Raw genomic sequence first — 27,806 nt, forward strand, 5'->3', positions numbered from 1 at the left:
TCCAACATCCTTTACACTGGGATAATCCCAGAAGTCAGGTCCTGTTCCCAAGTCATTGCCATCTTAAAGCCAGGAAAACAACCTCACGATCCAAAAAGCTACTGTCTTATCATCCTTCTTTCTATGGCTTACAAAGCAATCGAATGTTTCATCTTAACTTGATAACACCAGTTTAAGAAGCGCCCCCACCCCAAACGAGCAGGCCGGCTTCAGAGAAGGAAGAGGCTACTCTGACCAGGTCCATACACTTACTATGAACATGAAACAGAATTCCAGAAGCCTGGAAACTGAGGACTGGGGCTGCCTTCACAGACTTATCATTGGAATACAACACTGTCTTGTATGGATGCCTGCTACTTAAGCTTTTATAATTCCTGTGGAGATCTATAACTTTAAAAAGAGATATGAATTCCTAATGACCAACTGAAAGGATTATGCGTCAAGTTTTCATGCCTCAAGGTTACCAACTAAGCTGGCAAGAAGCAATGTTTCCCAGGCTCTGTCCAAGTTCTGAAAGGTACAGGGGACAGATTGCCCTGTGAACAAAATGTTTCCTTATCAGTGGAGAAATAACTGATATTCACTCTACATCTCTCTCCATTAACACAGCTATCTTCAAAGTAAAAAAATATCCTAAGAGCTGGATTATATATCATACCTTATATAGCCTGTAACCCACAAATGACAGGAGGTTTCCAATTTTTGGTTGCTCACTGGTTATGGTTTTTTTTATTAACCTATGTTGATGTAGCTCAGTAATTTCAAATGAATATGAAAGATCTGATTGCCAAAATATATTCTGTGTTTGAAGAATATAACACACTCCATACCAATTCTCTTCAACCATATCCTTTGCATCGTCAAATCAGTTTATGGTCGACATGTGAAATTTTGAAAAACAGTTTCTATAATAAAAATGGGCAGCTTTGAATCACTGGTTGTAGGGTGGGGTGAGGGCGGTGCCTGTTTCATAACCAGACAATTGTGAAGTTTGTCCCACAGTTGACCTTTAATTTTGGCCAATCAGTGTAGCTTTTAGGGTAGTGATAGGGCAGCCTGCAGCCCAGATTGTTCCAAACTCCAAAAGAGAAAGAGGAGGGGGGTGCTGGAATGTACAGTTGATAAAATACAATGACATCCTTTTTTTCTTCCTTCTGTCTGCCTCTTAGTGGCTTATTCAAGAAGCTTCTCTTCACAGAAATAGTCTGCATCATTCAGAATTGTTTCAAGACGTGTATATTGCTGCAGGGCAAGAAATAAACAAAACAAAAGCTTTGTTAATATATGTTTTACATTCAAAGTAGAGGAAAAACATGACTAATAAAGCAGATCATTGCATACAGTGATGCCTGCCCTGGTTAGCTTCACTGAACAACTAAGCAACTAATTGGTCCGAGAACCAATCATGCATTCACAGTATTAAGTTACCACCTGCTAGCACAGACACAGTTGCTAGTCAGAAAGACATGCAAGTAACACACACAAATGGAACCAATTACACAGCCCTGACTAAGACAGTCAGTGTCGATTTAACATTGTCACGGGGGTTGGGTTTAGACAAGGACATTTCAGTCATTCCCTGCATTCAACAGTAGCTTTATCCATCTTGTATAGCTCAAGCACAAAGGTGACTGCTGAAGATTTTCTCCACAAAGGTAGTCAGGGCAAAACTAAGCTAGAGCGTGAGCAAAACTGGTGGGCAGGAATACAAATCAATCACAACACTGTACAGCAATAAATGATACCCTGATTAAAATTAATGAACTAGGAAAAGATAATTAATTTTTTAGAGACAGAGGATATAAAGAGGAGCTTCTATATTTTCATCCAGCCAAAAGGGTAGGTAGGTAACAGACTCCAAATTTTCCAGCATTGACACTTTAAACAGCTGTTAAGGAAATGCTCAAGATGGCTCAGGGTGATTGGATCACGGATTTCCCCTCATTCCCTCTGGGGAAGTATCTGGCCCCAACTTGGCATATTTCCTAATGGCAGGGTTGAAATATGAAACATGATGAACTGTAAGTCAAGCCCACATCCGATCACTCTCTAGCATAAGGTGGTAGAGCACTGACATACTAAATACCTTTCTGGTATTAGGACTGACTTTAAGGATCAGGTGTCAGAGTGAATTGGCACGTTGTTTATTTGTTTTAAAATTCCCTGATAATCTAATTGATAAAGCCCGCATCCAGTGTAGCAAAGAGCCATATTGACCTCATTGGTCTCATTTCTTAAATTCCAGTTTCTGCTGATACCTGAAAACCAGCATACAGTAGAGTAATAAAATAAAAGCAAAATACCAGGGATCTGAAATAAAACCAGAAAGTCCGGGAAAAACTCAGCAAATCTGGCAGCATATCTGGAGAGAGAAACAGAGTTAACATTTCGAGTCCAATGTGAGTCTTCTTCAGAGGAATTGAGAACAGTTTCAAAGAAGAATCACATTGTACTCGAAATGTTAACTCTGTGTCTTTCTGCACAGATGCTGCCAGACCTGCTGAGTTTTTTTCCCCCAAGTGCTTTCTGTTTTTATTACAGTAGAGCATTTTCTCTCTCAGAAGGCACCAGGTCTTGCTGGAGTACATGGCACTGACCACTCTCTGGTAGCCTCACAATTGGGAGCACCATAATTGAGCACAATTCTGTTATCTGGTGTGTTATATTCCATGTGGAGATCGATAACTTTAAAAGGAAATATGAATTCCCAATGACCAACTCAAAGGATCAAGCGTCAAGATTTCATGTTTTAAGACTTTTACTCTAACAAAAAAAACTAAAATCAATATTGGCTAAACATTACTTAGTGGGCAACTAATACACTGAACCGTTATGTCAAAACATGTAGGTTTGCTATTCTTAAGTTTAGTTCTAACCATAAAATATGACAAATGTTTGGCTTTCAGTATGTGCCCATATTTTAAAAATCTAGTACTGTCTAATCTGCCTATACCTGGGCTAGTACCTTAATATTTTTGGATATCTTGATCAGTGAGGCAGGAGTCTCATTGTTACCTGATCTCTTCACCAAACACCCCTGTGCTATATTAGATCCCAGCGCAACCAGGCCTCAGGGTTAAAGTTCTCATCCTTGTTTTCAAATCCCTTCATAGCCTCACCTCTCCCTATCTTTGTAACCTCCTCCAGCCCAACACTCGGAGATCCCAGCACTCCCCCAATCTTGACCACTTGTGTATCACTCGATCATTGCCTAGGCTCTAAGCTCTGGGATTTACTCTCTAAACCTCTCTACCTCTCTGTAAGATGTCTGACTAAGATTTTTGCCACTGCCCGAATATCTCCTAACATGGCTTGGTGTCAAATTTTGTTTGGTAATACTCCTGTGAAGTGCCTAAATGCAATTTGTTATTGATCTTGTTGTATAATCGCCTGAATGTCTCTGGTCATATTAGCCTGTAGACTAGACTGCTTACTCCCAAACCTGATAATATTCCTCTTTGACGCAGAGTTTCTCCCTTCCCGCAGACGTGGGAGAGAAGCAAGAGAGCTTTTTACTGTGTAGTTCTTTGTTACCGAGCAATTCTTGTGCCCTGTGAGTCATCTGTATTCATATTTAAAAAACATGAAAAGGCCAAATATGTTGCCTGTGTCTTTCTTACTGCTGGTTTGAATTATATTCCACAACGTTGGGAGTCATTATCATTCCTGATGCATGTTAAGAATTTGGATTGGGATTTTTAAGAATTGGGAATTAAGAATGATCAAAACTGACAGCGCTCGTTGTCATTACAACTGTGAAACTGACAGCAACTTCTGGCATCTGCATATGCGCAGTTAAATATGGAAATCCAGAGATTTCTCCGCAATTCTCTGCTCCTCAATTGGATGCATTTTTAACAGCATACTAAGTTCATAATTATTCCTGAACAACCTCTCTGGTCCTAAAACACTAATTTAACATTTGTGAAATGTCAAATTTCCATAATTACGATACAAAACTTCCACTGATTGTTAAAAGAATACATTTTTAAAACTGAGTTATGATATTTCAACTTGTACCCTATTTCACCCTCTGCAAAATGATTAAAAATTGAAGGATAATCAGAGCTTTGAACTTGCTGGTTTGCTGCAATGTGATTGGCTGCTTGATGATATCACCACTGAGGGATGCTGGAGATCCCCTAGAGCTGTCGTCAAAATGAGATTAACACTGGGAACATTGAAATCCATGCCACAGAGATTGGCAGATCTTTGTGGGCAGTTTTCTTCGAGGTCAGCAATGAGTATTGTCACTGGCCTCAAAATTCAGGAAAGGATATTGATTCTTTACTGTGGTGGTAAATCAAAATGCAAAGGTAGGTTTAGTCTGAACTCAGTGTGGTATTGAACAGAAGCAAACTCATACACAACTCTATATTCATACTGATTGTGCAGAAATGCAAAGTGTTATATGGTCAGTCCATCTACGTTTCACACACCTCAACCATTGAGCTCTGGGGATTGCCTTCCTCCCAAACGGTAAGCATTCTGACAACATCAGAAGGAAGTTTAACTTGTACGAACCAAGGTTTTTATTATAACAATAAGCCCTTTCCACAGACTACTTTATTCAATATTTTACTGCAATTTAACCATTAAGAAAGAAAGAAGAAAGAACCTGCATTTGTATTCAGCCTTTCATGTCCTTCAGATATCCAAAATGTTTCACAGTCCATAAGTTATTGGCAATTGTATGAAAATGCGGTAGCTGACTTGAACACAGCAAGGTTTCACAAGCTGCAGTGTTTTGGTGTTAATGGCTGAAAGTTGAACCTTAGCAAAGATATCAAGGGAACACCCTACTGTAAATATGTAAAGGGATTTTTTACATCGTCCTAAATAGGCAGATAGGCCTTTGTTTAGCATCTTGTCTAAAAGCCTCAGATGATATACTAAAATGAGTCACTGAGCTGTGGCTCAGCAGTGACACTCTTGCCTGTAAGTCAGAAAGTTGTGGGTTCAAGTGTCACTTCCAACACTTGTACATTTTATCTAGCTGGCATTTCAATGCAGTACTGAGGAGCCTTTCGAATGAGATGTTAAACTCAATGAGGCTTCATTTGTCCCCTCTGATGCACATGAAAGATCCCTTGGCATAATTTAAGAAGAGCAGGGAGCTCTCCCAGTGTCCTGGAACAATAGTTATCCCTCAACCAATATCACTTTAAACAGATTATCTGGGATTTTGCTGTGTGCAAATTGGCTACTCATTTTCCTACATTGTAGCAGTAACTTCATTTCAAAAGTACTTCATTGGCTTTAAAGTGCTGGAAGTCATTACAAATGCAAGCTCTTTCTTACAACAAAATGATTTTCAAACCCAGGCTATGGTACACAGATACATACCTAACCATTATAAACCCAGTTAATTTTCCTGGCCAGTAAATATCCTAAATGACACAGCACTGAGGAAAACAGACCAGGACGGTTCCCAGGTTTGATATCTAGTTTATGTTGAATTAGCTGATCATCAGTGTCCCTCCTGTCACTGTTGTCATGAATGAACTGTGATGCACCAACTGACATTCACGGTCAAGTGCAGCGATAAAGAACAGCTACTTGATTGAGATCTGTAGGTATAAGCTGCAGCCTTCAGCAAGTCAATGCTTTTAGGAGAGGTGGGAAACAAGATTAATAAAAAAATATAGGGCAGGTTTTTTACTGTCGGCAAACGGGTGCAGGGCCCAATGTCACCCCGCGTCATTTAGATTGTCAGTTTGGCGGGCGCACAGCCGATCAACAGCCTATTAAGGCCATGAAAAAGAACAATTAATGTTATTGATGGACCTGCCTGTCCAACCTTAAGGTTGGTGGGCAGGCCAGGAGCCCAGGCGGGCCTCAGAAAAAGCATGAAACCTCATCCGCGGCGGGCTGAGGTTTCATGAGGGTCTTTAAATTTTTACGAATGGTTTCAATAAAAGTTATGGACATGTCCCAACTCATGTAACAGTGTCACAAGAGGGGACGTGGCAGGGAAATTTTTTATCCTCTTTATTTCAAGTTTTACATTGGAGACCATCTCCCTAAGGCAGCACTTTGCCTCAGGAAGATCTGTGCACTCTTATGTGCGCATGCACAAAAGAGCGCACTCCAGGCTGAGGGAATCAACCCCCCCCATGCCCGCACAGGGAGTGCTTAGCGCTTCCTGGCACATGTCACAATCAGCAGGCCTTAACTGGCCCGCCCACGTAATATCGCTGCGCGCGCCCAACCAGGGGCGCCGATTGGAGGCCCACCCGCTGGCGCCCGCTCCTGTTCTTCCCCCCCAACAGCGGGGGGGGGGGGGGTGGAATGTTGGCCATAGAGACCAATTTTGATTTCAGACAGGTGGCACAATTACACTGCCTTCTCAATGTCTTCGCCAAGAGGTTGAAGCCATTTTGAAGGCCAGGATTCATTTGGATAAAAATGGCGAACACAAGCACCAAACTAGGCAGCTTTTCAATCAGGGAGGGAGGGCAGGAATTCCAGTGGTTCATCTACAGATCAAGGTTAAAATTTCCACATTTGGCAGAGAGGCACAGGGCGCACATATGGGTCAGCATCAGGTTAGGTGATTGTTGTGGGCAACAAGGAGCATTCATGCACAAAGCTTTCACCCTATTGCTCCCAGAGTTCCTTGCCGCTGTTCTTTTAAAGATAGCTGGTTTGGCCCCTTACTGCCCCTTCATACATTAAAATATCACGGTCCCACAACTGGCATTCAGCTCCAATTAAAAAGGAAATTTCCACCTGATACAGGCAAGTTGGAAATAGCTGTGGCTGTATCGGGGGTATGTGGGCAATAACTGCTGTACTGTCATTTTCTGTCTGCTATCGCCCTCTTCTCACTGGGTAGAGACCCATTAGCTCCATAGCTTCATGGAGCTCTCATTGGCTGGGCAACTGTTCACCTTTACTTGGTAAATGAATAAATGGCAGAGTTACAAGGAACTCCAGACTGTTAATGGTCTTATATCAAATATAAAACAGAATCAAGCTGCTTCAAAGTTATGGCATTATTGAACTTTTCAAGACTTATAAGACCAAAAAACATAGGAGCAGAAATTAGGCCATTCAGCCGATCGAGTCTGCTCCGCCATTCAATCATGGCTGATAAGTTTCTCAACCCCATTCTCCCACCTTCTCCCCGTAACCTTTGATCCCCTTACCAATCAAGAACCTATCTATCTCGGTCTTAAATACACTCAATGACCTGGCCTCCACAGCCTTCTGTGGTAATGAATTCCATAGATTCACCACTCTCTGGCTAAAGAAGTTTCTCCTCATCTCTGTTCTAAAAGGTCTTCTCTTTACTCTGAGGCTGTGCCCTCGGGTCCCTGTCTCTCCTACTAATGGAAACATCTTCCCCACATCCACTCTATCCAGGCCTTTCAGTATTCTGTAAGTTTCAATCAGATCGCCCCTCATCCTTCTAAACTCCATTGACTTATGACTTATGCCTTGTAAACCTTTATAAGTCTATGTTTTGAAATGTACCTTTAACTCAAAAGTAAAATAGATAAGGATGTAAGTAGGAGCAGAAGTAGACCATTTGGCCCATCGAGTCTGTTTTGCCATTCAATGAGATCATGGGTCATCTGATAATCCTCAATTCTACTTTCCTGCCTTTTCCCCATAATCCTTGATTCCCTGACTAATTAAAAATCTGTCTATAAAATAATTCCAAATAAACACCTCAGCTCACATGTGATCCAGTTGTCATGGGGAAAGAAACTAAAATAGAAAACCATTGAAATGGGGTGGCAGTTTTAACACCTTTTCACACCATCTCACAAAAAAAAGGAGAGCTGCTGTTTGAGGTGCAGAAACAAAGGAGCTACTGCTTTTGGGTTAACACCCAAAGAGGATGTTGGTGAGCATTCGGTTTTTGTTCAAAAGAAAGGGAACAGAACACAGAGGCTCTTGAAGATTTAAGGAATGGAGAGTTGCCAATGTGTGCCTTGATGATGGTAATCATATCTAGAAAAAGCTAGGGCTGAGTAGAATGATTGTTGAAGGACACTGGAAATTTCAACCTGGCATGGCATGGCAGGGAGAAGTGAACCTCTGCTGGTGAGCTGGGGGTGTCTGTGGGACTGTTCCTCTAATGCTACATGTCAGCTAGAAACATGGCAGTAGAAGTTTCATAAGACATATTTTGGTTGTTTGTTAGTGAATATGAACAACTTGTTCTTCAGTTTGATATAGTAGCTACCTTGTAATTAATGTTTGATCTATGTTGAGTTTGGTTTGTTTGTCACAGTAAAGGTTTTACAAGTGAAACCTTGTCCGCTGGTTTATTTCCATTGATTGTTTGGGAAGCTCATCTCTTTTAGAGAAGTTATTGGTCCCTACGGGGATCCTAACATTATCCAAATATAGGAATTGTGATGAGGAAGAACACACTCTTCTACAACAGCTATAGCAATTATTCAAACTGTCCTTTTTGGAAATTCATAAGCAACATTCCTCAAGGGAATTGTCAGGGTTCATGGGTGCAGTTCATAAAAGAACATTTGCTCTTGAAGTAATACTTTACAGGCTTATTTGTCAAGCAGCTAAATGATATGTACTAACAGTTGTCTTGGAGATTATTTACTCTTCTGAGAAGACTTACAGCCATTACACCCCCCTTTTCCTCCCTTTGCTAGTCATCAAGAATATGAATCTTTTAATGGGACCCTCCTGGTCAGTATGGTGTTATAGCATACCACACAACGCCTTCATTCACTGGCGTATTGGAGAAGCCACTTCGGTTTCTATGGTTTTTGTTTTTTTTTACAATATTCACAGTGCACCTTTATCAAGTGGATATCTTACTGACAATTTTCATTTAATTACCAGGAGGTGCCAAGGAATGCCACTGGAGATTTGCCAATTGATTACCCTTGCCCCTCCTGTGCTCAGTGCCAGCCCAAAATGAATTGAGTAGGAATGCAATGGGCAAAAGCTTGAATCTGTATTTACTCCACTGCATGTCAACAGGTCACGGTACTACAATGGGAGTACTGCTAGTGTATAGTTGTTTTTGAACAAATTGGCTGGGGGTTTCCACTTCTGCACTTCCCATGGAAGTAAATGTCCAAAAAATCACAGGCTGATGAGCATAGAATAGAAAACCCAGGCAGTACATTCAGGCTAAGCCAGGGAAAGTGCTTGGGCCTTAAACTGGACTCTGTTTGAAAAAGCTTAAAACTCCAGACTTTGTTCTCAAGACACATAACTTGAATAAACATTTAATTTTTAAAATAAAATAAAGATTCTAACGTTCAACTTACATGGCATTTGTAAAAGGAAAAAACACAGTGAAACAAGTTAGATGTCAGAGTGAAACTTGCTAAACAATGCAATGAAACATGCTCACACCCGGCGCCTCTTCATAATCCGTTTAGCTCCCTGACCCTCAGGTAAAGATCTTCAATACTTTCCGAGCAAGACCTGTGAATAATCGTTTAATTGCTGACAGTGATTGGTACTGTTCTAAAAGGTAATTGCTCATGGGTTCAGCTGGAACCAAATCATTTGAACACACATGGTTTTTCTTGGTCCACTGTCCTACAGATACTCAAGTTCAATTAAGCAGCAGGAACCATTGGCTTTTTTTTTTACTTAGCCTGTTTGAGAGTTAATTCTAAATGATTGTGGTGTCAGGCAAACCATGCACAACAAGTGATCGAAACAGCTGAAAAAATGTGGTGAATATCACAATCTTCTCTTTTGGCAAGAAAGCAAATGTATATTCCTGATATCAAATTAAATATTATGGATTATCAGTTTAAAAACACAATTTTCCATGCCTGTGTTCCAGCTTGATTCATCCTTCGAGAATTCTGGGTTGTGACTCAACAAATACAAATCTTTAAATTATATTTTGGCTTATCCAAAGTGGCAATTCCCTAATTAGACTTAATCTTTTAATCCATTTTCAGGCCTGCACCTACCTAAATATTACTTAAGCCTCATTCCCACCTAAAGCCACAAATCATTAGCAATTGTAAATCCTTTCTGCTGCTTCTGTAAATTCCTCACTTTATTTCTAGCTTTACTTTCTTAGAAAAGAAACAAAATCCTTTAGTTAAAAAGAGAAAAAAAAACAATTTGTTTATGGGAACCTTATTTTGTCAATCCACATATAGTTTGGCTTCATAGTTTCTCAAGCTATGGAAATGATGTACAGTAGTACAGTAATAGGGGACAGTGGTATCTGTCCTTCTTCCATCCTGTGAACAGTTTTAAAATGCAGGACAAGCTGCCTCCTTAAAACTGATAGGCCTGGTTTAGGGTTTCTTTCCTGAAAAATGGGCGATTAAAAATATAAGTTTCAAAATGTAACTTTATGGATAGTTAACAACTACATGTTCCTCCCTTCCTCTAAATAGTCTTAGTAAGATTAACAATTTATTGTTCCAATGTGTTAGCAGGTGTTCAATGCATTGACAGATACCTTATGGCCTGTGTCTTCCGTTCAAGGTTGGAGCCCCCATTTCTGACCATGAACAGCCAAAAAAATTCCCACTTACATTTCTCCAATTTTTCAGGGCAGTCTTTCGATGGAGGGCCTGCAGAACTCAGTCAGTGCAGGAAACCTCGGAGGAGGCAGGGGAGAGAATCTGCGCAGAAACCACTTTTTACAGCAATAGCTGTCGTTTACGTCTAAGTAAAGTTAAAATGCCCCGAAGATTCTTTGAAAAGCTAAGGAGAGAAGGTAAGTGTGTAAAGGGGTAGGGTGGGTAAGGAGGTAGGGGGGGTAAGGTAAGTGTGTAAGGGGACAGGACGGTGTGTAAGGTAAGTGAGTGAAGGGATAGGATAGGCAGAATAAGGCAGAATAGGAGGGTATTATGGTTAAGTTAAGTGGGAAAGAGGGTAGGGTGGGTAAGGGGGTAGGGTGGTTCAGTTGGTAGGGTGAGGGAGGGGGTAGGGGGTAGGGGCTAGTCAGGTCCAGTCAGGGAGGACAGTCAGAGGGTCAGGGGAGAGTTGGGGTGTCAAGTGGGTCAAGAGGGGGGGAGTCAGGAGGATCAGTGTGATTATTTGTTGGGTGGGGGGGGGGGGGAGTCAGTTGTACAGTTACCTAGTTGTTAGACTGGGATTTAATCTTCCTAACATTTAACTCAGAGCTGGAGATTTTTTTGGAGAGTCCCAGGGAGCAGGTGAATTACCCATTGGAAGTTCAAACTTCCTGGGCAATTCCCACGGAGTCATTATGTTGGGGCTTCCAAGGGGTCCTGTAGCATATCTTTGGGGTACATCCGGTCTCCAACTATCTGGAGACCAGAAGATCCAGGCCTATGTTTATTAGTATCACTTGGAAACCCCACATTCTTGTACGGTGCTGTGGCATTGATTAACAAACAAGTGAGAAAATACAGCCACAAAAGCAGTCAACAAATGACAGGTGCAGCAGGGAATTCTGAGCAGTTTCAACTCCTCGCACAGTCACCCCACATTACAAAAATTGCTGCATCATACACTAAACCTACAAAGTACAAGCATTAGTACTACCTTCGCTTTAAAATTAATAAACTGGAACCCCAACTGCGATTATCATTTCACCAGTTGATTATGATGCTCCCATCAGCCCTGTGAGATACCTTGCAGTGGCAACTCAGCCTCTCAAAACTAACTTAGAAGAGAAAATCTTGATGCACAGGGGAAATGCAAATATATGGCATATTTCCAACAAATGACAATATTTAGAGTTGAGTACAGGGGAAGAGGAAGTTTAACAGATGGTGTAATTGTGAAAGTTATGTCTTCTAAGATAACCATAAGTGATAATGGCTGCATTAGATACCATTTGTATGGCCTGGGAACTGCGGGACAACAGCTGTTGGATTTAAATGCTGTCAGCGTTGTAAAAAATAAACTTCTCACTGTTTTTCAGAACAATGCACGATTTATTGCATTAGCTGTTATTACTCTTGAAGCAATATATATTTATTTTTAAAAATAAGGTCAAACAACTTAAACTGTGCTTTGCTACCTGCTGCTGAGTTTCCAAGCTGGCAAAGCATGTTTCTGCTGTTTCCTTTCCCACTCTTCCTGCATGCCTTTCCTTTCATAACTCAGCCGTACTATTTAAACTGTTTTTATATTGCCCAAAACACAGGCTCCGTCAAGATCGCAAGGCACTATTTTCAAGAAGAACAAGAGGATTTCCCAGGTGTCTTGGTCAAGATTTATCCTTCGATAAATGTCACGATGAAAGCAGATTGTCTAGTCATTATTGCAATCCTGTTTGTGGGACATGGCTAGGCACAAAATGGCTGCTGAATTTCTGCATTGCAACAGTCACTGCTCTTCAAAACTATGGAGTAGCTTGCTAGGCCATTTCAGAGTCAACCTCATTGCTGTGGGCCTGGAGTCACATGTAGACCAGACCCAGGTAAGGATAGCAGAGTTCCTTCCCTAAAGGGCATTAGTGAACTGGATGGGTTTTTATGACAATTGACAATGGTTTCATGGTCAATTACTTAGACTAGCTTTTGATTCCAGATTTATTAATTGAATTTTAAATTCCACCAGCTGCAGGATTTGAACCCCTGTCCCCAGAACTAAAGCTTGGGCTTCTGGATTACTAGTCCAGTAACATGACCTCTACACCACTGCCTCCCCCTTCTTAGAGCATGCAAATATAAGTGGGTAGCAAGAGGCAAGATGGGGTCCAATAAAGACAAAAAAGGTGACATATACTTAGAGATGCAGGACAAGGCAAATATACTTAATGGGCAGAATTTTGCCCTTGATGGGTGGGCGGGCCCCACCGCCATTTTAAGTGGGCGGGACAATTAAGGCCCACCCAGCTGGCCGCCCACCCATCAAGGGCTATGCACTTCCTGTCACTTCCTGTGCAGGGGGGAGGGATTCCCTAACTGCCAGAGTGCGCTCTTTCGCACATGCGCACAAAAAAGTGCACAGTTCCCTGAGACGAAGTGCTGCCTCAGGGAGAGCGCTGAAAATTTTTGAAAGTTTAAAAATAGAAAAATAAAAAAATTATTAACATGTCCCCCTCATGTGACAATGTCACACGAGATGGGACATGTTAATAAATATCACAGAAAGTTTATTAAAGTTTTTTAAAACCGACATGAAACCTCATCCTGCCAGTGCATGAGGTTTCATGTTTTTTCAGAAGCCCGCTGGGGCTCCTGGCCTGCCCGCCAGCCTTAAGGTTGGATTGCCAGGGCCTTTAATTGGCTTAATAATCCTGTCAATGGCCTCAATTGGCCATTGACAGGTTGGTGGTCGGACAGCTGATCTCGCTGTCCGCCCACTTTCCTCAATATTTAAATGGGGCGGGATGATGTCGGGGGTTCCCCACCCCTGCTCGCTGATGGCAAAATTCTGCCCAATGAGTACTTTGTATCGATGTTTGCTAAGAGGATGTTGACAAATATCCATCAAAGCAAAAATAGTAGAGGTAATGAATAGGATGAAGATTGAGAGTTAGGATGTACTAGAAAGCCTGGCTATGCTAGGAGTGGATAAGTCACCTGTTCCAGATGGCTTGCATTCCAGTTTGTTAGAAGAAGTGGGAGTGGAGATAGTGGAAGGCCTTGCCATAATCTTCCAATCTTCCCTGGATATGGGGAAGGTGCCAGAGGATTGGAAAGTGGCAAATGTTGACACCCTTATTCAAGAAAGGGTATAAAGATATTTCTAGTAACTACAGGCCTGTCAGTTTAAGATCAGTAGTGGGTAAGGCTGTATACAGAATTCGGTACAACTCTGTTGTACCAAGCTGCTGCAGAAAAGTCAAAAATGAATGAAATCAGAGGGACCATCTGGTTTTAAACAAGGCACTGGAAACGACAACAGAAAACTCAGACCTGTCGACCCTGCAAAGTCCTCCTTACCAACTTTGGGTGGCTTGTGCCAAAATTGGGAGAACTGTTCCACAAACTAGTCAAGCAACCACCTGACATAGTCATACTTACCAAATCATACTTTACAGACAATGTCCCAGACACTACCATCATCATCCCTGAGTATGTTCTGTCCCATAAACAGGGCAGACCCAGCAGAGGTGGCCACACAACGGTATACAGTTGGTATAGAGTTTCGCTGGGAAGCCTCAACATTGACTCCAGACCCATGAAGTCTCAGAGCACCCGGTCAAGCATGGGCACTGACCAACCTACCCCGCCACCTCCCTGACAAACCCCCAATCTCAGCTGATGAATCAGTACGCCTCCATGATGAACAACAATTGGAGGGAACACTACGGGTGGCAAGGGCACAGAATGCACTCTGGGAGAGGGACTTCAATGTTGATCACCAAGGGTGGCTCGGTAGCACCACTACTGGCCAAGCTGGCCAAGTCCTAAAGTACATAGCTGTAGACTGGGTCTGCAACAGATGGTGAGGGAACCAACAAGAGGAAAAAATCTACTTTACTTCGTCCTCATCAACTACCTGTTTCAGATGCATCTGTCCATAACATTATTGGTGGGAGAGACCATCACACAGTCCTTATAGAGACAAAGTCCTGCCTTCACATTGAGAATATCCTCCATCATATTATGTGGAACTGCCACCATGCTAAATATGCTACATTCAAAACAGAGCTAGCGACTCAAAACTAGGCGTCGATGAAGCGCTGTAGGCAAACAGCAACAGCAGTATTGTATTCAACCACAATCTGTAACCTCATGGCCCAGCATATTCCCCACTCTACCATTCCATTAAGCCAGGAAAACAACCCTGGTTCAAAGAAAAGTGCCGGAGCAGCACCAGGCATATCTAAAAATGAGGTGTCAACCTGGTGAAGCTACAACATACCATTTGTGTGCCAAACAGCGTTAACAGCAAGCGACAGACAGAGCTAAGCAATCCCACAACCAACGGGTCAGATCTAAGTTCTGCAGTCTTGCCACATCCAGGCATCAATGGTGGTAGACAATGAAACAACTAACAGGAGGAGGAGGAGTGTCCACAAATATTCCCATCCTCAATGATGGGGGAGCCCAGCATATCAGTGCAAAAGACAAGGTTAAAACCTTTGCAACCATCTTCAGCCAGAAGCGCCGAGTGGATGATCCATCTCAGCCTCCTCCTGAGGTGTGCAGCATCACAGATGCCAATCTTCAGTCAATTTGATACACTCCACGTCATATCAAGAAATGGCTGAAGGCACAGGATACTGCAAAGCCTATGGGCCCTGACAATATTCTGGCAATAGTACTAAAGACTTGTGTTCCAGAACTAGTCGTGCCTCTAGCCAAGCTGTTCCAGTACAGTTACAGAAAATTGCCCAGGTATGTCCTATACACAAAAAGCAGGACCAATCCAACCTGGCCAATTATCACTCCATCAGTCTACTCTCGATCATCAGCAAAGTGATGGAAGGTGTCATTGGCAGTGCTATCAAGGGGCACTTACTCAGCAATAACCTGTTCACTTACACTTAACTTGTGTTCCACCAGGGCCATGTGCAGGATAGAGTTGGCACTGGCAACCTAAGAATACAACATTGGCAGACCCAGGGACAGACGAGTGCTGGAGGGGCTGGTTGGAAGGCCCCCCTCAGTACCCTGGGTCTTTGTCCCAGTTGTTTTTGAAGATTTTACATGTTCTAGCCCTCACTCCTCACACCCACCCCCCCACCCACCTGCCATGGCTACTCATAGTGTCAATGCCATGCCATGCCATAACCACTCACTCAGTATACACCAGGCAGACCTCAGGAGCTATATGGAGATGAAATAAAATATGCTTAGAAAAAATCTAATACTGCTCTCATTATACTAACTCCTACTTACGAAAGCATCAATGTTTTAAAATCCCCTTAAGTGGTTACTCTCTTATGAAAAAAAATTTCTGTTCCTACCCCTAATCTTTTAATAGCCTCTTTAAGCTGTCAATCAAACTGTAAATTGAGAACACAATCCCTGCTGAGATAATTATAACGTTTGAAACTCAGCAAAGCATATATAATGAATCAGCTCTTAAGGAAATTCCAATAAAGGACCTTAGTGAAACTGCACGAACAGATGCCACACCAGATAGGATGTCAATCAAAGCAGTCCACCAGAAGTTTTTTTTAAAAAACAATCAATGACAGCTGCAGCCTTTTTTTATAGTTTAAAGTATGGGGGGATTTAAAACACATCTTATCCACCCTTCAAGAGAGTGTACATCTACTCCATCAATTCATGACTCCCACAATGTTGGTTAAGGCCTTTGCAACAGCCAAAATAGGGTCTGTCTGAATTTAGCATCAAGTTTAAATGGCCCTGCTGAGTTCAGTTTTCCCTCCTTTGTGAATTACACCCCACTCTCTTTCCCCTGCTGGTAAAAATGGGATGTCAGGAATTGGGGTGGGACTTCCACATCCAGGTCCTGTCCGCCATTTTAAACAGTTGTGGCATCTTCCCGACTCTGCAAAACCCTATATCTCCCTCATCATCCAGGTAATCCCAGCTTTGTTTCCCCTGTCTTTCACTCTAGTTGCAATATTCCTAACCTGTACCTCTTTAAAGATCACCCATGATTCCTGTCAAACTTTGTCTCCATTTTAGCCTGGCCAGACCCCTTCTCAGCTCATTGAAGTTAGCCCTCTTCCAATGTAGAATCTCTAGGTTGTTCCTTGCTCTTCTCCATTATAAATCTAAATCTTATGATAAGATGACCACACTTACCCAAGAGTTCTGCCACAGACATTGGTCCACCTCATTCCCCAGGTCCAGCAATGTGGGTTTCCTAATTGGTTGAGAACCTACTGGTCAAGTAAGTTCTCATGGACACCTCTCAGAAATTCCTCCCCCTCTCTAACCTTTATTCTAACATTATCCCAACCAATATTTGGGCAATCGAAGTCACCCAATATCATCATACTGCAGTTCTTCCACATCTCTGATTTCTCTTCAGATTTGCTCCTCTAGCTATCTCTCATTATTTTAAGGTTGACAGAATAACCCTGGTAGCATGATTATATCCCTTTTGCTTCTCAATTCTATCAAATAGATACTGTCCTTGTCCCCTCAAAGACATCCTCTCTTTCCAACGCTACTGTGTCTTCCCTAATTAGTACTCCCATCCCAGCTCACTTTTTTCCTTCTCTATTTTATCTAACCACTTTGGATCGGTGAACATTAAGTGCCCAGTCATCACCATTTTTAAGCCATGTTTCCATTATTGCCGCAACATCATATTCCCACAAGGTTATTTGGGCTTGTAGCTCACCAACCTTATTCACCACACTTTGTGCGTTTATATATGTGCATTCCAAACCTGTCCTTGTATTCCTCATAGTCCTTTTTCGTCTGCTTCTGATTCCTTCTCTAATACTATCCAACACTTTCACTTTACAAACATTATTTCTCTTTTCTACTCCTATATGCTGGTGCCCATTCACCTGCCAATTAGTTTAAGCCCTCCCAAACACACTCGTGGATTTCCCGCGAGGACACTGATCCAAGTCCCATTGAGGTACAGCCTGTCCCTTTTAAATAAGCACCTCCTGCCCAGAACTAGTCCCAAAGCCTCAAGAATCTGAAACCCTCCTCCTGCACCATGCCTCAAGCCACGCATTGATCTTCCCTGTCTTCATATTTTGACTCTTGCTAGGGAGTGACACTGGGAGTAACCCAGAAATTACTAACTTCGAGTCTTACTTTATAACTTCCTCCCTAGCTCCTGAAAATCTGTTCCGTAGCACCTCAAAAGTTGCCCTTGCTATTGGTATCTGTTGGTGTCAATGTGCACCATAACTTCTGGCTCACTCCCTTTCCCCTGCAGAATATTCAACACTCTCCCTGTAACGTCCTTACCCTGGAACCAGGGAAGCAACACATCATGAGGGAATCATGGACGCTTAGAGAAATGCCTGTCTGACCCCAACAATGGAATCTCCTATAACAAATGCATTTCCACATGTAGCAGTTCCTTCTTGCTCAGTCTGCTGCCAATTGGTGCCCATGGTTGGACTGCAGTCCTTCAAGGTGGCATCACTTCCTACACACGTGGTTCTCTCAAGACAACAAAATATTCTGAGGTTCCCACATGCTGCAGGGATTGTAAGCAACAGTTCTCAGTTGTCCATCTATGATCTAAAGATGCTTTGTGCTAATAAGAAAATAAGAATTAGTAGGAGCATGCCATTTGACCACTTCAGCTTACTTCCCTTTCAATAAGTTCATCATAAGATCATAAGAAATAAGAGGAGTCTACCATTTAACCCCTTGAGCCTGGTCCGCCATTCAATAAGATCATGGCCGATCTGATTGTGAACTTAACTCCACTTTCCTGCCGGGACCCATAACCATCGACTCCATTGTCAATGAAAAATCTCTCTAATTCAGCCTTGACTATATCAATGACCCAGCCTCCACTGTTCTCTGGAGTAGTGGATTCCAAAAATTAACAACACTCAGGGAAAAAAAATTCCCTCTCATCTCCATCTTAAATGGGAGACCCCTTATTTTTAAAGTGTGCCCCTAGTTCTAGATTCCCCCACGAGGGGAAACATCCTCCCAGCATCTAGCCTGTCAAGCCCCTCAGAATCTTATATGTTTCAATAAGATCGCCTCTCATTCTTCTAAACTTCAATGAGTATGGTTCCAACCTGCTCAACCTTTCCTCATAAGACAACCCCTTCATCCCAGGAAGCAGCCTAGTGAACATTCTCTGAATTGCTTCCAATGCAAATATATCCTTGGTTAAAGAGACCAAATTGTACATAGTGCTCTCAGCGCGCTCTCACCAATGCCTTGTACAGTTGTTGCAAAACTTCTCTATTTTTTTAATTCCATCCCCCTTGCAATAAAGGCCAACATTCCACTTGCCTTCTTAATTACTATGATGCTAACTTTTTGTGATTCATGTACGTGTGTTATATTCTTGATAGCCAGTCAGTGAAGGAAGAAACCAGAGCCAATCTTTACTTGGTACAGACACTATCAGGAGGCTATGCTCCTTTATTTTAAAAAATATAATATTTTAACTTTCAACTGACTGGAAATTTTGCAATTCGAAATGAGACAGAACAAGCTACTTAAAAATGCAACAAGGCCACCTTCCAAGGCGAAGTTGAAAAAGCAAACAATAAAACAATACACCGTCAGGGGAATGTGAACAGAGGGACATTTCCTATAATGGAATGATCCATCAAAACTCATTGCTGTCTATGGAAAAGACATTAAATTACTAAATGCTGGATATTGAAACAATGGCTGCCGTAAACAGACACACCCAAAACCCCCTGGAAATACACAATGGGTGAAGTATGACAGGCCAGGCTGCAGCCACTGCAGAGAAATTGCAAGAAAGTTTTCAGCAAAAGCTCTCTCTTTTAGAAGAAGAATATTACCTCATTCAATAAGTCAATGTTCACCAGAAACCTACCAGTGAACTGAGATTTCATAACAATTGCAACATCTACCTCTGACTGCATTCAAGAAACCAGCTAACCTAAATAGGCCGCAACATTTAAAATCTACACCTCAAGGATGCTTAACAGTATCTTCTTTTAATTTTTTTATTGGACTCCACCTCCCCTACCTCTGATACGTGTGCATGTGTGTGTGTGCAAATGATGGCATGCGGGCTGAATGCTTGAAGTTACATTTTTATTACTTTTTCTTGGGTTTAGTAGTTAATAAATTTGCTCCTTCTTTAAGTCCTTATTGCTCTTAGCTTGAATAGTTAAATACATTTGGATTCAGAAAAGGCATATCTTCATGAAAAGAAACTTGAACCTTTGTTGTGACCAACCAAGGAGGTTGAATACAGGGGGGCCCATTCACTCCTTCTCACCTGGTCCTAACAACACAGGATGATTTATCACAGGTATATAGCAACTATCTTGATACACAACTATCTTGTGTTAGTAAATGTCTCTTTATATGTGCTCAAGTACCCATCCAATCAATATCCTCCACCTGGATATACCTAACATTAATTGATACAATTAACAAAGAGGACAGCCAGACCCCTCTCTACCACAGTGTTCTGCAGTCTCTCTTCATTTAAATAATATTCTACTTTTCTAGTCTTCCAGTCAAAGTAAAAAACCTCTCATCTTCCCACATTATACCCCATCTGCCAACTTTTTGACCACTCACAACCTATCTATATCCTTTTTCAGACTCTTAAGAGTTCTCCTCACATCTTGCTTTCCTACCTATCTTTCTATCGTCATCCAAGATAATTTTTCACTACTGTACAGATCTCATCCTTTAACAGAGCTACCTGACCTTCTTTTCCTTTGTTCTTATCCTTCTGAAATGTAAAATACCCCTGAATATTCAGTTCCCAGCCTTGGTCACTGTGTAACAAAGGGCCAGATTTTCCCATCCTGACACAGAAAACCTGAGTTAGGCAGGTGGAAATGAATGCCCCCGTATGCAGATTTCCAGCCCCCATTCCTATCACCGATTATTTTGATCAACTTGGGAAAGGGAGTGGGATTCAAGACCATATGCAGCACTCTCGCCCTTGCCGCTCCATTGCAGGTATGGGCACATTAGACACCCCACTATTTACATGAGATTGGGCAGGCTTCTGAAGGCAAAGCGGTTCGCAACAACTCAGGGGTCTTGTGAACCATGCAGAAACTCTAGTCTGCAGTCAGGAACCTTTTGACTGGTGAATTTAAAAGGTGTGACAACTCTACATGTCTTAATGTAATGCTGTATGATAAGTTAAATACGTTTATAATACAGTGATTAATTATAGGGCTTTATTCTTAAAAGGTAAGTGACCATTAAATTGACTAGCATGTGAAAGCAGAAAAGTGTTCAGATGCATAAGAACACATTATCCAATGGACAAAGATCTCTTGTGCATTGAATAGTATTAATATTCAGTTTTGACTGTATCAATTGTTCCCTGTGACTAATCTTTTAATTGATTGACAGCTCAGATATTTGTTCCCCTGTGGTTAAACTTGAATAGATCTGTGGTCTTTGACAACTGTTATGATCTTTGGCCAGACCCCCAAATTGTTGGTAAGATCCGGTGAGGGACCAATAATGTTTTATTTAAGGTAGACAAAGTTTGAGATTTAAGACACTTGTTCGGTGAAGAAAGCCACAAGATTCCACGGGTTTTAAACAAACAAAAATAAACTTTACTATACAAGGTCAGAAAGATAAAACAATTTACAATATCTATCTTATACTCTAACATTCAGGGTTTGTATGAGGTACATGTGAATTAACAGGAAAGCTGGAGTCGAACACACCACAATAAATGCCAAATGCAACTAAAATGATTCCGTGGATTTTCAACAACCCACCCAGACATTAGTCAACACTGTTAGTCAACCAATCTCACTGAAACTCCGTCTCTCTCTCTCTCACAAGGGATTCCAATCTTCACCTTCGAAGATCTCATCTTGGATTTCTCTACAAAAGTGGCTCCAACTCAGATGACATCAATGATGCACCCCCCTCAGGGTTTCAATCTCGTCTCCTGAGATTCCGTTCCCCTGGATTCCCGAGTTTACACTCAATCATGAACTCACAAGCACAACTTCAGTTCTTCAGCAGTGCCAAGCAGAACACTACTGCTCTGAAAGATTACCTTTGCCCAAGTGGTTTGTAGCAAGGAGTCACCAACCTTCGGCTGCCTTTATGATTCTTCAAGGCCTCTTCTGGACCCTCTTCAATTACCTGACTTGGACAACATCAACAACAGCCTTCTAACCTGGCAGGGTTTCAATCTCATCTTCCAAGATTTTGTTCCCTTAATTAACCAAGTATTCACCCGAACACAAAATTACAGGCAGAACTTCAGATCTTCGACCGTGTCAAGCAGAAAACTACTGCTCCAAAGGGGTACCTTTTCCCCAGCAGCCCTCAGCAAGCCATCCCCAAACTTTGGCTGCCTTCTTTACTTAAAATCTGATCCCCGCAGCCATTTTCCTGTTTAGAGCCTGTTTCTCTGCTCTACTCTTTTTCCTTAACTTAACTGGGACCTGTTTCTTTACCTGGGACTTCCTTTTGGGACATCTCTCTGTCCCCTTCTCCCCTCTTTGGGACCTCTCCCTGTCTCCTCTTCCCGTTCCCTGTCTGGGACACTAGTCTTTCATGGTGCTCCATTCCAGTTACCTGACCTGGGTTTTTGCACTTTTTTTTCCCTTTCTCTTTATGCAGAGGCACGCTAGGCCTGTCCCAGGCCCGAAGAAGTTACAGATGCAAAACTGCACTTGTGCAGGACATTCCTGGCCTGTATATGTGCGGAAAGTCCAAGGTTCGTTGGGAGTTGACGTTCCCGACCTCCGAGCTCAACAAGGTAAGTATAGCTTTCATAGCACAGCTCAGACATCTGTTCCCTTTTAAGCTTGAAAAAATGGCTGAGGTTGTTCAATGTCTTCAAAGATTTTAATGTATTCAGCACAGGAGGCTTTGTTTATACAGCTGTGCAAAGGAATCCCATTATGAATGCTTGTCTAGACTCCATACCCCACTAATGGATTCAGCTCAACAGGAGTTGTTGACATATTTTTCAAGGGGGCTGTGAGTTTATTTACCTTGACAGTTTTATGGCCACTTAATAAGATTATATTTTTTTGCATTGATTATGCAATAAGTGTTTGATTATCTTGACAGTTTCATGAGCATCTCAAATAGGGCTCAGAAGTTCTGTACATATAGATACTGGACATGGAGGGTTGAAGGAGTATGGGGGAGTGAGGGTGGACTCATAATCTACAGAGTTTTGCCAATATCCCATCAAATGGAGGTGAGCCTTCTAACCTGGCTGCCTTGACATTCACCCGCCTCCGTTCCCACCTCTGTCCTGCTTTGAGAGGCCATGGCCCTGACTCCAGACCACCTCTGACTCTGAGTGAGGAAAATATGGTGGGCAAGCACAGCCACTCTGGGGGCAAAATCATGACCTCGGGAAATGGTCCGAGTCCCAATTCCCACCTCAAAGGACAAAATCTGGCTTTACATCTCTGTAATTGCTATCATATCATGTCTATTTATGTCTATTTGTGCTATCAACATATCCATCTTTTTATGGAAATTTTGTGCATTCAGATAAAGAGCCTTTAATTCTGTCTTTTTTTATCATTTTTCCTACTCTGACCCTTTTTACTGGTACACTCTTATGTCTGTATACTCTGTCCGTTCCTGTCACATTCTGGTTACCATTAGCCATAATATCTTTATTACCCTCCGCTATTGCTTTGCCATTTTTCATTAACTTTCTAAATCTCCCCTCACAAAAGCTCTCACCCCACTATTTGGTTTAAAGCTCTCTCCACAGCCCGAGTTCTGGCCCCAGCACAGTTCAAGTAAGGTCGTCCCGATGGTACAACTCCCTCTTTCTCTAGTACTGGTGTCAGTGTCCAATGAATTGAAAGCCATTTCTTCCACACCTGTCTTTGAGCCACGCTTTCAACTCTCTGATCTTATTTACCCTATGCCAATTTGCTTGTGGCTCAGATAGTAATCCACAGATTACACATTACCTTTGTGGTTCTGGTTTTTGGTTTAGATCCAAGCTGTTCATAATTTTCAGCAGAACCTCTTACTTCGTCGTACCTATGGTGTTAGTACCTATGTGGACCATGACAACTGGATCCTTCCCCTTTCATTCCAAGTCCATCTCCAGCCCCAAAGAGACGTCCTTAGCCCTGGCACCGGGCAGCAATATAGCATTCATCACTCACGCTGTCGACTGCAGAAAACAGTATGCATCCCCCTAACTATACTGCCCCCTATGATGACTACATTCCTATATTCCTTTTTAATCCCACCACCTGAACGCGGTTCCACCCCAACACAACACTCGCCATCACTCCCACCACCAGTGCTGCGGTCAGTTTGCTCATTCTCCCTGCAGTCCATGCCCTCATCCACACAGGCTGAAGAACCTCACTTATACTCACACCCTCCTGGTCTTGACCATGGGCTAAATCTGATGTACCTAACCTAAGGGATGTAACAACCTCCTGGAACAAAGTGTATAGGTAAATTTCTTCCTCCCTGATGCATCGCCATGTCTGAAGCTCGGACTCCAACTCATCAACTCTGAGCCAAAGTTCCTCGCGCTGCATCGCTTAACGCAGATGTGGTTGCTGCGAATCACGCTGGTCACACACGACAGCTTTAGTACATCACCTGCCCTGCCATCTTTATTGTATTTTGTTTAACTAATTAGGGTGTCAAGTTTAGAAATACCATTCAATAATAATTTATAGCTGTATTAAATTGTTTAAGATATAAATTTAATTCAGCATGCATATTAACCTGGTACTAATTTATACTGCCCCAGTTTAAAGAAAAAAATCTTAAAACTCACCAACCAATCATCTACTTGCCTACCTAATTAATGCCTCTGGACTTACTATCTTATTACTCTTATTAATTCACTTACTGTTTTACTTACTCAGATTGAATTTTTAATTTCCCTGTGGAACAAATTAACAACATGCCACATTTCAAGGAAAGGCTTACCTCTTCAATCCAGGCTTGTTCTTCCAGGCGCTCGTAGATCCTATTGACAGTGTCTTTCACATTTTCATCCTGGTTATCATCACTCTGTGCAATAAAACAGCATTGCTGATACAGGCTGTATTTGAAATGTTTTAGATTGTGGTACACTTCTGTCCTCTCTGCACACACTCTGCCAACTACCATCACCTAGAATATTTTAAAGGAAATAGAAAATTGATGGATTGAACACATATCCAGAGCATTGCATTTCAATATGAATTAATCTAATTGTAAATCAAAGAGAGAGTTTTATCATCAGCAATGCTTTCAAAATCAAAAATATGACAAGAAATTATTTGAATAATTTTGATTTTTTTAAAAACTGTTATTTTCTTAAAAGATATTGTTTAAACAGTATATACTAGATCTCCGAAAGGCTACTTTAGTAGAGTAAGTATGCAACTGATCCATACAGACAAGGTTTCTGGTTCAATATTTGATCTGCAAGAAATTAGATGCCCTCAGTAATCCTTAGCTGGGTGACAAAACATCAACCAGCTACTCATCACTCAAGTGACCTCTACTGGACACTGTTTCCGATGTTGGTTGAAGCTTCCCACACAGTAAATACCTTGTTGACACTCACTATATAGGTTCGCACAATAAGGATGGCCTTTTGAATGAAGTAAATAGAGAATGCTTGGAGCCTGTGGAACTGCCTCACAGGATAAATCAGCAGCTTTGCGGATGGGGGAAAAGTAATCAGTCAAGCTGACATCGGTTAGATACTAGCCGGAAGGACTTACCAGTTCCCACAGGGAACTGAATTAATATCAGCTGACAGCACCCTAGCACAAACCTGATTTAAGTTCAGCTGTGTGCAGGTTAATTCAGTTCCTCCAGATTACAGTGTAGGGTATGTACCTGTTCAGATTCAATCCAGACAATACAGTCAGGAGTTTGTGGACAGCGGACAGAATAAAAAGTCTTGTTTCCAATGTTGGACGTTAAAAACAGTATCTGTGCATTTGCAACACGGTCCAATCAAGTGTGCGTTAATTGAGGATGTATTTCTCATTAACAAAACAGCTCTTATTACGCAGAAGCATAAACTGCCTGCCTCACACGTTTTCACATCACATTTTCAATGTCCATGTTGGTTTTGAATTATGCGAAAAGTGGCCAAGATACTCAGTGGATTCAGTTAACTCCTCCAAAGCAGAGCTCTATATTGAAACAAAAATAGAATAATTCTCTTAAAAAGGAAATGGGAGGGGAAAATGAGGGCAAATGTGTTCCTAATTATTTTAACCAGTTGGATTTTAAACAGATTCTGATGGTGAGATGGCAATTTGCGCAAATGTGATTATGCCAAGGTACTGGCTAGTATTTAAAGAACTAATACTCTGGTCTATAACAAATATACATCCCTTTAAGGCACAACAGGAAAAGTGATTCAACCGTGTTTAATAAAGGAAGTTAAAGATTGTATTAGATCAAAGGAAGAGGCTTATAAAGTTGCCAAAATAAAGTAGCATGCCTGAGGATTGGGAGCATTTTAGAATTCAGCAAAGGCGGACCAAGAAACTGATAAAGAAAGGAAGAACAGAATGTGAAAGTAAACTAGCAAGAAACATGGGCAAGGATTTTCCCGTCAGCGAGCAGGGGTCCGGGGCCATTGACAGACTCATTTAAATAATTAAGGCACCTGCCCGTCCAACCTTAAGGTTGGCGGGCAGGCCAGGAGCCCTGGCGGGCATTAGAAAAAGCATGAAACCTCATCCACGGGTAGGATGAGGTTTCATGTAGTTTTTTAAAAATGTAATTAAAGTGTTTTTAAAAGCTATGGACATGTCCCAACTCATGTCACAGTGTTACATGTCAGGAGATTTTTTTTTTCTATTTCTAATATTTTTTACAGTAGTGCTGATCTCCCTAAGGCAGCACTTAGCCTCAGGGAGATGAGTATGCTCTTTCGTGCCTTAATTGGCCCACCCACGTAAAATGGCGGCATGTCCCTGATCGAGGGCGCTGATCGGAGGCCTGCCTGTGTGCGCCCGCTCTTCAACTTCACCCCTGATGGGGGGAAAATCCTGGCCATAAAAACAGACTGTAAAAGCTTCTATAGGTATGTAAAAGGGAAAAGATTAGCAAGGACAAATGTGGGCCCATTACAGGCAGAGACAGGAGAATTTATATTGGAGAACAGGGAAATGGCAGAGAAGCTAAACAATTCCTTTGGCCAGGGTTTTCCCGCCAAAAGTCAAAGGAAGTTTTACTCAACCCCGGATTTTGTGTCTGCCTTCATGGAGGAAGATACAAGAAATCCCACAAAAATAGTAGCAAACCAAGGGACTTGTGAGAATGAGGAACTGAAAGGAATTAGTATTAGTTAAAAAGTAATATTGAAGAAATTAATGGGGCTGAACGTTAATAAATGCCCACGACCCGATGATCTACATCCCAGAGTGTTGAAAGACGTAGCTATAGAGATGGTGATGCATTGATAGCCACTGGAATGGTGCCTGCAGATCATAAGGTAGCAAACGTAACCCCAATGTTTAAGAAAGATGAGAGAAAGAAAACAGGGAACGACAGACCTGATAGCCTGATGTCAGTAGTAGGGAAAATGCTAGAATCGATTATAAAGGATATGACAACTGGACATTTAGAAAATAATGATATGATTGGGCAGAGTCAACATGGATTTATGAAAGGGAAATCATGTTTAACAAACCTGTTGGAGTTTTTTGAGGATGTAACTAGAATAGATAAGGGGAAGCGAGTGGATGTGGTGCATTTGGATTTTCAGAAGGCTTTCGATAATGTCCCACACAGGAAGTTAGTAAACAAAATTAGAGCTCATGGGATTGGGGTAAAATTCTGGCATAGATTGAGGATTGGTTATGAGAATATGAATAAACAGGTCATTCTCAGGTTGGCAGGCTGTGACTAGTGGGGTGCCACAAGGATCAGTGCTTCAGCCCCAGTTGTTCACAATTATTATCAATGATTTGGATTTGGGGACTAAGTGTAATATTTCCAAGTGTGCTGATGACACAAAACTAGCTGGGAATGTAAGCTGTGAAGAGGATGCAAAGAGGTTTCATGGGGATTCGGACAGGCTTAGTGAATGGGAAAGAACATGGCAGATGGAATATAATGTGGATAAATGTGAGGTTATCCACTTTGGTAGGAAGAACAGAGGTGCAGAGTACTTCTTAAATGGTGAAAGATTGAAAAGTGTTGATGTCCATAGACCTGAGTGTCCTTGTTCATAAGTCACTAAAAGCTACATGCAAGGTGCAGGAAGCAATTAGGAGGGCAAATAGTATGTTGGCCTTTTATCGCAGGAGGATTTGAGTACAGGAGTAAAGATGCCTTGCTTCAATTGTATAGAACATTGGTTAATCTGCACCTGGAGTATTGTGTACAGTT

General features: G+C 41.8%; 1 protein-coding gene across 1 annotated transcript in view; it reads right to left on the bottom strand.

Moving 5' to 3' along the window:
• Positions 1 to 699: 699 nt before the first annotated feature.
• ccdc82 (coiled-coil domain containing 82) overlaps positions 700 to 27,806 on the bottom strand; it is a 96,365-nt gene continuing 69,258 nt past the window's right edge. The window contains exons 7-8 of the mRNA XM_041199488.1: positions 24,390 to 24,575; positions 700 to 1,242 (exon numbers count right to left, since the gene is read on the bottom strand). Of these exons, the coding sequence (XP_041055422.1) occupies positions 1,174 to 1,242; positions 24,390 to 24,575 (255 nt within the window). The 3' untranslated portion in view covers positions 700 to 1,173. The remainder of the gene's footprint in view (positions 1,243 to 24,389; positions 24,576 to 27,806) is intronic.

The sequence above is a fragment of the Carcharodon carcharias genome, chromosome 11 (assembly GCF_017639515.1).
Source record: "Carcharodon carcharias isolate sCarCar2 chromosome 11, sCarCar2.pri, whole genome shotgun sequence".
In the NCBI taxonomy this organism is placed as follows: domain Eukaryota; kingdom Metazoa; phylum Chordata; class Chondrichthyes; order Lamniformes; family Lamnidae; genus Carcharodon; species Carcharodon carcharias.